The sequence below is a fragment of the Vidua chalybeata genome, chromosome 2 (assembly GCF_026979565.1).
Source record: "Vidua chalybeata isolate OUT-0048 chromosome 2, bVidCha1 merged haplotype, whole genome shotgun sequence".
NCBI classification, from domain to species: Eukaryota; Metazoa; Chordata; class Aves; order Passeriformes; family Viduidae; genus Vidua; species Vidua chalybeata.
The window spans coordinates 6,787,025-6,799,694 of NC_071531.1; the positions used below are offsets into that span (position 1 = coordinate 6,787,025).

Consider the following 12,670-nt stretch of genomic DNA (forward strand, 5'->3'; position numbering starts at 1 on the left):
TCTTGGGGCATGCAAGTGCTTTGTTATTCTTTAGAGATTACACACCACCAGGAGGCAGAGAGAATGCTATTCCCAGCAAATAAGCAAATTTTGCCTAAATATCAAAAAGGTTATTGTGTTTGCAAAAATGCAAATTTAGCACAAGTGAAGCTGAAATGTTTTGGTTTGTTGGTAACTACTCAGAGCCATCTGTAGTCTTTCTTTGCTGCTGCTAATTTTGTTTCTGTGTAGAGCCTAGTCTGGCAGTCTCTTCTCAAACAAAATTCTGATTGACAGCTCCTGGAGTTTTGTTTGTGAAAAAAATAAGGATCAGGCCTTAGGAGCTCTTGAAAGTAACTTTCACAGGAAACCCGCTACCTTTGATGGCTGCTTTTATTTTTTTCAGGTAGAAGTTTGTTCGTGTACTTTATGAGACTTACCACCCCAGATTCCTACACAAGAGACATACCCACAGTTTTGCTTTTGGCAGTTCAAATGCAGTGAAATAGAAGAACAGTAAAACAGAAATATGGTTTGTGTGTCTCTTAGCAGTGCGCTCATGAGGAAGCACCGCAGGGAGTTCATAAGACTTGAGTTAACTCAGAGGGGATAACTGGGTTAGGGTTGCCTCTGGCAGACCAGGAAGCTCAGAACAAAATCAATAATTAGAATAACCCATTCTGATGCTGTCCTGGTTTTCATGAGCACAGCAGTATGTTTGTTTCATAAACCTAAATTTGGGAAATAGCAGGTACTTGAAACAAAACTGATAAGCTCTGGCTTTGGAATACTTACAGGATGCTGACACTAGTGAAGGCTCCAGAGTGCAGAAGAAGCCACAGTAAAACTGACTTTTTGAGCCATAGGGCCAGTTATAGAATTTTAATGTGCCCCAAATATCTAAAAGATAATTTCCAACATGGTTGAGATGTTATCATGTGGGACAGGAAAGCACTTGGTCTGAGAGGTTTTGCTCTTCTCTCACAGCCCTATATTTTCCTAATTCCAGATTTTTTTTTTCTGATTCCAATATTTTCATACAGTTGAGTACAAAAAATGTAGAAAGGCACTTTGATTTCATGCTGAATGAAAAAAAAAATAAAGACAACCCTTCATTTTCTGGGTGAACATGTGCCAAAATGTCCATCCTTAAATTGGAAGGGCTAGGTTTAGTGGAAGGTTTTCAACCTTGGTGCCTCTGGCACATGAAGTGACTGGAGATCTACTCTGGCTGTGACAAAACTTCTGGTTGAAAGCTTCTAAAAATTTGATTTTGCTATTGTAAAAAACATAATTTATCCTCCAAAGAACTACAGAATTAAATTGTTGCCTTGTAGCTACGACTTGTCCATTTACCAAAGAATTAAATCCTTTCATCTACATTTTGCTTTCTTCCTAACTTTCATTGCCTTAGTGTTTTTGACATTCCATTAGGGTCTTCTATCCATAAAGTCTAGGTGAAAAAACAGTTTCTTCTTCACTTTCTCTGACCTGTTTGGGACTTTTGTAAACTAATTTTCTCTTATTCATAGGTTTGATTTTTTTTTCTTACTGATTTTTGAGTATCCTTCTCTTTGAATTGAAAGTCCTCAAGGTTATTAGCCATCATTTTTCAAAGTTATATCTCATTTTATTATTTCTAGACCAAGTTTTGAGTGTTTCAAGATCCCTTTGTGCCCTTTTACTGTATCTTCTGGTGCTTGCAGACACCTGCAGATTTGAATAATATGCTCTCTGTCCCTTCTTCCACAGTATTAATAAAGAGGCTAAATCAAATCAGGCCTGACATTTCTTTGAGTAAGTGGTCTTTGGATATTTCTTTTCAGAAAGACGCTGCTGTTGTTGTTACCTGGTTATAAATATTAAATCTTGGTGCAGTATGATTTTGTTAAGCCAGTGTAAATACTTTTTTAATGATGGGTTGGTGTGGCACTGCATCAAATATCTATAAAAATTAGTAATTCTACTGTTTGACATTCATGCTCACACAGTGCACACTTAAATACAAATATAATATAAATTAATATAAATTAATATAAAATTTGAAAAATAAGCTGTGGCCTACAATATGGCTTTTATTATTTTTATATGTTATGGACTCCAGAATGCACTGTGAAAAAACAATATCCAGATAATGCTAATGAGCCTTTCTTTGTGAATTTTTAAAGCTATTAGGCTGCCATCCATATAGCCAGATAGGGAAATCCCATGTAAATAAAACAGCTCTAGAAATTACACATTGTCTTCCACTCTTAATTAAGCTCGACATTCTGAACGTCTAGTAATGGAGATTTAGATACAAAAAAATCTGACTATTAAATATGTAATGATGTAATTAGGACATTGGTATTGGTAACACTGTCCTACTCTGTAATTTACAGCTAGGGGTCTTGGGCTGGAAGAATAAGTCTTATCTGTAAATGCTACATTTTCTGCAATGCTGGTAATTTTTAGGTTAGCTGGGACTTTTTTTTTCCCCAGGAAGGTCTCTGAGCTATGATTTAGTGTATAATAAAGCTTACCACAACTACTTTTTTTCTGATTTTTAAAGGAAAAAAAAAAAAAAAACCACCAAACTGCCAAATGCAACTAACAGTGAAATGTTGTCATGAACAGTTAGGAGGGAAAAATAATTAAAATAGATAAATAAATATATATATATATGTATCTCTCCTTTTCAGTAGCTAATAGCCAATTTTTCAACTCAGTCAATCAGTGCTGTTTCATCTCATCTTTTTGGTCTGATATTAGTGGCTCTACTGCAGGGTGTTAGTTTGGTTGCCCAGAATTACCAAATGTGAAGCTTTGAAGGTAAAGTATCAGTTCTGCTCTGGCTTGCTAAAGTCTGACTTGCTAATTCAGCTGTGTATCACACTAAATTGCACGTGCAGAAGAAAGGAATAACAGAATAACCCCCTAGAGCTGATTTCCAAGATCATGTTCAGGCAACCTTTGAGTATCTCCAAGGATGGAAGACACCACTTCTCTGGGCAATCAGTGCCAGTGCTCAGGCACCCTCATGGTGAAAAAGCATTTCCTGAAGTTCAGAAGGAACCTCCTGTGTTTTTGTCCTGTGTCCTGCACACACAGACAGTGACCCATCAGAAGCTGCCACTTGCATTGATTAAATTTGTGCTTTTTTATGAACACTTAACCTTTTGGCGCCGCTTCCCATGCATGGAACCCATGATTACGGTTATCTTTTGGGGTTTTTAATGATGTTTTTGTTTGGTTTTCATCTTTTAGGGTAAATCTTACACCTTTAAAGGCCCATTCCCTCCTATGTGGAATCCCTTGGCCTACCTGGACTACAACAACCTATGGAGGACCATGGATGAAATGGGAAAGGAGGTATGGCATGAGCATTGCAGCTGAATCAGCTCAGCTTGTCTCCATGAGGGGCAGAGGGAAGGGATGAGGGTGCAGACAGGCAAAGCTGCTCTGCCTTAAACAAACCCAGTGCTGGCAAGAGCAGCCACACATTTTGGTACCCACTGATGGCCAGAGCACATCTGAGAGTGGCCACCTGGCAAGCTCTTCTGAATCCTGTGCTGCTGAGGCTGTCTGCACGCATCCCTTCGTTTTTCTGGTTATGGGAATGTCAAGGTTTATGCCTGTGATTGATATTTACCACTTTTCCTGATGATTTGGTAAGTAATATTTTAAGACGCTTGCAGAAGTCAAACATTTGCCCTTTTCTACCCTGAAATTCAACTTGTCTAGAATTCATTCTTGTCTTGTTCTAGTTTTTTACCAGTTTTCCATTGACTGAGCTACAAAATTTAGAAGATGTTGCTCTTACTTGTCTAGATAAATGTGAGAGTTATAGAATAACTTGGAGACATTTCTTAACTCTAAAACTGTTCTCTATTTTTCAATATGAAAAAAAAGAATAATGTTAAAACAAGCAAACAAACAAATCCCTTCCCCCAAAAGCATTCTCTGTTAAGTTCAGTGCTACCTGCCAGAAATTTGCAGGCTGAATTAGCATTTAAAGACAAGAGTATTTGTATTTCTTTGCCATTCATTCACTAGCTGATAAATGCTTTTATTTATGTCTCCTTAGATTCCCAATGAAGCTCCATGGAAGGCTCCACGTGCAGAAGAATGGGACAAAATGACTATGCAAGATTTCATAGATAAAATATGCTGGACAAAGTAAGAAACTTTTTAATGTGAAATATAATGGCTTATATTTATGCACTTTAGAGCTCCAAATAAGCATTACTGCTTTGCAAACAGATATAGCTATCACTAAAATACAGCCCTTTTAAAGAAAAGGGGTGAGAAAGTCCTGTAATATTGAGCCACGACACTTGTCAGCACACTCAGAAGATTCTGTTACATTTCCCTAACGTTTTAGACAAAAAGAAAAAGAAAAAAGAAATACATTTGGGAAGGGATGCTTCTGAAGAGATGGATAGTACCCTAATCTGTTATGTGCACTTTCCTGCTCTTTACTGTGTGTTTAGCCTTTCAGAGAAAAATGTTATGGTTACAGCAGGTTTTTGAATCAAACTCTTGATGGAACAACACACATTTATTCTGTGCTGGACCAGCTGATTTTACCACAGTGCTTTAAAGATAACATTTGTCTTTCAGTAGCACTAAATCACTTTAGAACTCATCATTCTATTGTTTAGCTGTTGCACTATATACCACCCAGGGAAACTGAAAATGCTTTCTGTTTTTATGAATACATCAAAGCAATTTTTCTTTACTTGCCATTCAACAGCAGTTTGATTGTTTTTCTTCTCACTGTAGGGAAAAAAAATCCCATTAATCCTGGTTGCTGTGGAGCAGATTGATTTCTACAGCAACCTCTTCAGAATTGCTGAGTATCTGACATGTGGCTGCCGTGAGCTTGGTGAAAAAACCTGTTAGTGCCCACTAGGGCTGGAGCTGTCGCTGATAATTTTATGGGGCATTTTTATGGCTTCAGGCAGCCCCTAGAGAGCAACATGGCCTTTGTTGCTGGTGTTGGGCCTGTTGGAGTGAGTCCAGATGAGGCCACAAAGATGATCTGAGGGCTGGAGCGCCTCTGCTGTGAAGATGGGCTGAGAGGATTGTTCAGCCTGGAGAAGAGAAGGTTCCAGAGAGACTTTAGAGCAACTTCCAGTGCCTAAAGGGGCTACAGGAGAGCTGGAGAGGGACTGTGAATGAAGACATTAGTAATAGGACAAGGGGTTCTGGCTTTACACTGACAGAAGGCAGGGTTAAATTTGGTATTTGGAATACTTTTTTTTTACCACGAGGTGATAAGGCATTGTCACAGGTTGCCCAGAGAAGCTGCCCCATCCAGGGTAGTGTCCAAGGGCAGGCTGGAAGCCACCTGGTCTAGTGGAAGGTGTCTCTGCTCATGACAGGGAGGTTGGAACTGGAAGTGATAAAGGACAGGACACTTTAAGTTCTTTCACCATTCTAGAGTTCTGTGATTGTTAATGGACAACAGGCTGTTGTCCAAACACTTGGAATCTTCCGGTTCATGGTTTTGCTTTCACAAGAGTGACAATTGTACAGAAGCACATAGAAAACCTTTCTCATTTGTGCCATGTTCCATATTGAGTAAAACCAAAGGGAAATGTTTCCAAAGGGAAACCAGCTGTGCTGGCCCTCTGAGCCTTGGACAGGGTGAGGAACTGTGCAAGTGAGCAAAACACCACACACTGGTGCTCACTCAACATCCAATAGCTCCTGTGACTACAGTCATGTTTTTTCCAGCTCTGATGGAATGTGACTTGACATTTTACCTGAATATTGGCATAAACTGAAGATGCTTTTCAGATTTTATATGTGCATCTTGGTTTGATTTGCTCTGTTTGCTCAAGACTGAGGTAGCAGGCTGCAGAAACATCCTACCCTGGAAGGTAATGTTCCAGAAGGACAATCTTCTACTCTCCTCTTATTTAACAGACTGTACAGGTTTGCTTTTGGCTAGAGCTGCATGCTGGAAATATCCTGAGTGCTCTTGGTTGAAATCATACTGCCATTTCTAGATAAAACATCAGGAACTGAAAAGCAATGGGAGAAGGTGGCAGAATCTGGTAGAATGTAACCACCGTGTAATAGCATCTGCTTATAAAGTATTAATAAATACATATGCATTAGGCAAAATATCTCCTAGAGTTGATAGTATTTTACATGATGTGTTTATACAGATGAATAACTTATTAAAAATTCCTGTATTATTTTTGGCTGTCAGGAATGAATTCACAATGCACCCATATTTCAGAAAATGGACCAGTTTTGTACTTGAGTGGGACTTTGCATCTTTAGAAAGAAAATAAGATTCCTTTTTATGTATAGATCTAGTGTTCTTTGAAACACTATATTAGAGTTACTTTTTTTTTCCAAGGTTGAAGACTAAAAGAAAAAAAAGAAGCAACCAGAAGTGGATTCTGCACTGGGTTTGATGCCTTGCATATGAATTATCTATAGAATCTTCATCCCTATTAGTTACAATGCAGTTAAACTGAGAATCTCCTGGTCCTGTCCATGTCTCTTTAAACTCCTCCTCAGAGTGAAGGCAGAGGGAAGTGTTTGCTTATAACAGGAGGAATATTTCCCTGAGTCTTAATTAATCCTCTGCCTTAGTGCACTCCAAAATCTTGTACAGGCTTATACAGTAATTTACAGTAGAGCTGCTAAGAAAGAACAGCTTACAGGACATAAAGCAGTGATCCCTTTTCAGACACAGGTCAATTTTCTGTTTCTGTGTTCATTGCCACTGGATAACAAGAAACTGTTTAAAATACTGAGTTGAGCTACCAAAAGTATCCTTTCCTTTTTCTTGCCAGACTTGGCATGAATTCTGTCACTTCTGCTGTGGCATCCTACATATATTTCTTTCCTTGTTGTGTTCCAGCTGCAAAACTCTCCCTGAGCAGAGGATTGGACAGTGAATGGATGCTGAATAATCCACTGATCTTAGATAACTAGCTTAGAAAAGACTTCTAACTTTTTTTACTATGGGTTTTGAATAATCTCTGTGCTGTGTTCTTGAGGGAACAAGTGTTCAGCAGGGGCAGACAGGGATGCAGATCTGGTTTGTAACCCAGAAACTGAGGACAGGGTGGTTTGAGAGTCCAGTGAAGACAGGAGGGCTTGCTGTGTTTAATCCTGAAGCTAGGATGACAGGCTAACTTTGCATTAGTAGCATAAAGTGATATCATCTTGGGCTTTGTCTCTCAGTGTCCTAATTTTTTTTGGCATACAGGAGTGTTTCATTAATATCTTTTTGCAGAATTACTTGAAAAATGTTGCATAAAAGGAATTGATAATTCCTTACTTCAGCTGATATTAAGGAATTCTTTACTCCCACAGTGAAAGAAAAGGTTGCCAAAGAGAGGCTCCTGCCTACTCAAGAACAATCTTGTCAGCATTATTCTGTTTTTAAATTAACTAGCTTTCCTGTCTTTGTTGCAGAGCTGCCAAGAGTTTTGCAACTCTGTTTGTGAACGTGGATGTCACTTCTGAACCCCACGAGGTCTCTGCCCTTTGGTTTTTGTGGTACGTGAAGCAGTGTGGGGGCACAGCACGAATATTCTCAACGACCAACGGGGGCCAGGTACTGTCAGCCATCACCTCCTGCAGCTCTTGGCAGGACTTGGTTTAATTTCATTCTTTGGCTGGTTTATTTTAGTCCAGAGACATCCATGACTTTTGAGCAAGTAGCACACTGATAACTAGTTTTATTAATTTACTCTTTAATCTGGAACTTGCAAAACTAGTGCTGAAGATTGCTCCCTACTGATGGCATTGCCCCCAGGGATGAGAAGATTTGTATCTGGCTTTTTTTTTTTTTTTTTTTTTTTTTTTTTTTTTTGGATACAGATTAAAGCATTTGCCTTGCTTATCCTCATTGAAAAGAGAAAATTTTACTTATGGTTATTTGTGTCATGAGGCTGAAACCATCCTAAGTACTGCAGAAGCACTTAATGGAGATGGCAATGTCAGCTGCAAGTTAATACTAAATATGTAGCCCTGAGCTGGGTTCCTAAGATGCAAATTTCCAAGCATTAACAACATTAAGATTTCAAGATCAGTCTAAAGAAAATGAACACCCCTACTTAAATATGGTATTGCTTTGAAATGTTTGCAATCTGGTATATTAGAACTGCTTCTGCATTTGAAGAAAGTAAAGACTCTGTTAATGGTCTTCTACTTGAGTAGTGCAGATTTCACTAATTGTATTAGAAATGGATATATTTTTAGAAATACTAATTATTTAATCATAAATAAAAATGCAAATACATTAACCATATTAAAATGCATAAATATGCATAGATAAGCAATTACTGTAGATAATTTAAGTTAAATATGTTTAATTAAATATGATTTGAATTCTGTACTATGCTAGAGATGATTTGTGTTTAAGTTGGGTTGAATTATATAGTGCAGCAGACATTTTTGATGTGAGCTATGTGACTTCTTACACCTTGTTATTTATTATGAAGATCAAGTTTCCTAGTTCTGATACACAGAGCTCTGCAGGGATGAGTGAGCTCAGAGAAAGGTTTGAAGGTTTAAGCACTTTTCAGAAGTCTTGCTGATTCACACAGGCCTGTAGAATCTTTTTGGAGACCACATTTGAGGAAGGGATTTTCTTACAAGGTTACAATTGCTTTTAGTTTTGACTAGAGTTCAAATGGTGGTCAAATGTGGGAAGGATTTGAGAAGCTGATGGAAAAAGAAAGAAAAATGGGTGCATTTCCAGGTGAGACTGCAAAAATTCACAAAAACGGCTCGATAACAATGGAAGAAGGGGGTTTGTTTTGAATGCTGAGAGAAATGCTTGCCATGGTACATGCTCCACAAGCACTGCTCTGCTGAGCTGTCTTTTCTGTGCTTCAGGAGAGAAAGTTTGTTGGGGGCTCTGGGCAGATCAGTGAGAGGATGATGGAGCGCCTGGGGGGGCGGGTGCGGCTGCGGAAGCCGGTGGTGCGCATCGACCAGTCCGGGGACGGCGTCATCGTGGAGACCCTGGACCACGAGCTGTACGAGGTAATGGCATGTCCAGTAAGAAATCCTTAGTGGTGGGATGGGTGGCTACAAAATCTTTAGCTTTTCCTTTTTGGACTTCTCCAAAGTCCTGTACAAAAATACAGCAGATATTTAAGTGGCTATGACAAAGTCACACGTTCTCATTGTCCTGAAGTAACAGCAGTGTAGGAGCTTTAAAGTGCTGCCTAAAAGCAAAGTGTGAATTCAAACTTTTCCTTTCCTGGCATCTCTTTGTGTTCAGTTGCTTTCTGAATTAGAGGGCAATTGTAAGGTGTAAAATGTAATTTAGCAACAAACTTTGAGTGAAAAACACTGCAAGCTTTGCTTCCAGGTTGTAACAGAGGAGTCCAGATGGAAGGGAGACCAGTGGACTCTTAGAGCACAGTGCTTTTTTTTAAACACCAGGGGAAGGGCAGCTGCCCATCATTTGAACAGATGGCTGTTTATGTAATGCTTGTTTGTTATTTAATGAGCACGATTTTGTGAGGGTTTAGTTTTGCAATTCTTATGCTAAATGCCAAAATTGCTTCACAAGATACACCCTGCAGCCTCCCCAGATGTCCTCCAAGACTATTAGAGCAGTACTAGAGCAGTACATACTTGGGCTGAAGTAGGGGAGAATGTATTTGGCTTATGGATAATTTCTTTTCCAGGGCAAATATGTGATCAGTGCCATTCCCCCAGCTCTTTGTTTGAAGATTCATTTCAACCCACCTTTGCCCCCAATGAGGAACCAGCTCATCAACAGAATCCCCATGGGCTCAGTCATCAAGTGCATCGTGTACTACAAGGAAACTTTCTGGAGGAAGAAGGGTATTGCATTTTAATGAAAGGAATATTAGTGACAGAGAGAGGGAAGAGAATACCTGGCAACAGAACAGACTCTTTGTTCAGAGCATGCTAAACCTTAGAAGGAGACTTCATATTCTTCTATGCCTTTTTTGCCTTCCCCGTGAGAGAAACTTGAGAGATCACTTGGGAGGAGAGGGTGGGTGAGGGAATGAAAAATGGAGGCAGTCATGAAGGGAGAATTCATGCCTGTTGCTTATTGCCTTAGTTGTTCTGCTGTCCTCTCCTTGAGTGGCACCTGGGTATGGGATGAGTCTCTCACTTGTGCAGGGCTGTAAAGGTACAAGTGATGTGTGATGGAAGGGTCTGTAAAAATTCTGCTTTCTGGATGGACTGGTCAGCATTAACTGAAAGTGTCTGCACATAGACACCCCAGCTGGGCTAGTCATCCTGGGCTCCTCTTACATGCTGAATGCTTCCATCATGACTCCTCTTTTGGAATTCACTGAACCCAAGGCAAACTGCAGTGCAGTAACACCCACTTCTCATTATTGGCTTTAATGAGCCCACTTCTGTTTGCCTACAAATGTCATCCACCCCCAGCCTTTGTAAATGAACTTGGGAGTTCTGGTTTCTGTCATGTTCTGGCTATTAGTCTTGGGATGGATCAGCAGGAGGTGACTGAGGATTTTACAACTTCTTGGAAGCTCCTGTGTTTTGATTCATGGATCATGGCTGCTTTTCCATCCTGTTCTTACCAGGGTATTGTGGTACCATGATCATTGAAGATGAGGAAGCAGCAATTGGTCTAACACTTGATGACACTAAGCCTGATGGCAGCTTTCCTGCCATAATAGGGTAAGGGACAAAGAAAGTGTCTTGTCTAGTTAATGCTTTTTATTTTGTCTTAGAGGCAACAATTGAAGTGGAAAATGTGATACTTTTGAAAGAAAATACTTAAAAATAATTAAAAGTTGAGTTTCTCAGTACATGGTAATGTTCTATGATTGTTGTACTTCAAAATTTTCCTCTATTTTCCTCTCTCAGACCTTCTCTATGATTTCATTGCTAATTGAAAAAATTAAATTCTACTTAACTTTCTACTTTTTATCACTGTAATCTTTCACCTTTGTGTGCGGCAAAGTACAAACTTGGAGAAGAGGAAAGGAAAGAGAAGAAAAAAGAGGATAATTGAAAAATGTAAAGTTTTCTCTAAGTACTTCAGTTCTTTAAATGATAATTTGTTTTCTATAATTAAATTTTATTTTGTTCTGGTTATTTTAGCAACCAGAGAATATGATCAGTCTTAAAAGTTTTATTAAAAAATTATTTCCAGCTCAATCCCAGGTTTTGTGTCATCGCTATATGCCTTCACCCAAGGCTGTATAAAATTAAAGTAATTGGGAACCAGCTCATGCAAATATTCTAACATGAATTTCAGAGTGGTTCCTTCCTAAATGAGTCCTGCAAGCAGCAGGTAGAGCATTATGCAGAAAGGTGGAATGGATGGTTTTATTAGAGACCCTGAAGCTATTACTGTGAATCACAGCATCTCATCATAAGTTATTGGCATTTTAAATAATGCAGGCGATGTAGCAGCATAATGGGAGTAAATTGTTTGTGGTCTTCCAGCTTCATTCTTGCTCGGAAGTGCAGAAGACTGACAGATCTCACGAAAGAAGAAAGGTAAGTACAAACCCTGAAGATCTGTGTGGAATTCGAGTCAAAATTTTTTCATAAGTGACCAGAGCAGGAAAAAAAATGCCCTGATTTGAAAGAAGTTGTCTGTAAGCTTGTGCCAGTAGGCAGACATTAAGTGGTTTTGGATGAAGGACCATTGAAGGGCCATTACTTGGTTTTGGGTGAAGGAATCATGGAATTCCCACGTAGCTCTTGCACTTTGGAAACTCTCTGGCCCTGGTTCTTATTTTCCCACAAGGCTTCTCTATTTATGTCACTCTTGCTAAGGAACAGCTCTAAGGTGCTCATTATGAAAATATTGTAGATATTCTGCTGGAAAGTGTCCAGGACCAGCCTCCTTTTCCCGCTCCTTCTCCCACTGCTGCCTCCCTGGCTTCCTGCAGGTGCCCTGAGCTCTTGGAAAGCTTGTCAGAAGGGAAAGGTTTGACCTCTGCATTTGATTTTATCTTTATTTTCTGTTCACCCTGAGGGTCCTTTCAGTGTCTGTAACTTAGTGCAACTTGAACCTGTAGCTGCTATGAGCAAGCTTCAGCATCATGAAGGGATCAGAAATCTGCCTCCATCTCTGCAGCCTCAGTATGGGGAAAAAATGCCCTTCAGGCACAGATGAAGGTCATTTTACTGTCTTCTTGAAACAAATCTCTGCATAAAGTAGTGCTCTTTGGTATATTACTAAAATGGAATTTATAAAGTAAAGATTTTTTATTTTCCATCTCACTGATTCACTGTATCTGATCAAATCAAAGCTGTAAGTAGAAACTGTGGATTATGAGGAGAGCCTTGGTTTAATAGGGAGAAAATACATTTGATTTTAAAATATGATAAAGGAGCAGTGTGCCCAAGTAAACATTTTTACAGTAATAGCTGGTCTAACTAGAGAAGATGCAGTCATCTCAGGTAGTCTGGCAGTCTGGGGATAATGGGTCTAAATGGAGCTGTTCATGTCCCAGTCTTTTCAAATGACAGCCTGGTACCACAGAGCCCTTTTCATTTTGGCAGGAATGGGCGAGCACTGAGGCTTTGAGATAGAGGCCCAGCAGGTGCCAGATGATAAAAGTCATGTAGGTGTTCTGAAACCCAGTGTGCCCAAAATTTTGAGCCATCCTAAACACCAAATGGTGTCTTACACTGTGTGTCAGTACCCTCAATACAACTGAGCGTTTGCAGTCCTTGAGAACAGCTTTTCTTTCTATGAAAT

General features: G+C 39.4%; 1 protein-coding gene across 2 annotated transcripts in view; it reads left to right on the forward strand.

Moving 5' to 3' along the window:
- Positions 1–12,670, forward strand: part of MAOB (monoamine oxidase B) — a 50,200-nt gene that overhangs the window by 26,038 nt on the left and 11,492 nt on the right. For both annotated transcript variants that reach the window (XM_053935746.1, XM_053935747.1), the window contains exons 4-10: positions 3,226–3,330; positions 4,046–4,137; positions 7,405–7,546; positions 8,833–8,982; positions 9,636–9,795; positions 10,533–10,629; positions 11,404–11,457. In XM_053935746.1, the coding sequence (XP_053791721.1) occupies positions 3,226–3,330; positions 4,046–4,137; positions 7,405–7,546; positions 8,833–8,982; positions 9,636–9,795; positions 10,533–10,629; positions 11,404–11,457 (800 nt within the window). The remainder of the gene's footprint in view (positions 1–3,225; positions 3,331–4,045; positions 4,138–7,404; positions 7,547–8,832; positions 8,983–9,635; positions 9,796–10,532; positions 10,630–11,403; positions 11,458–12,670) is intronic.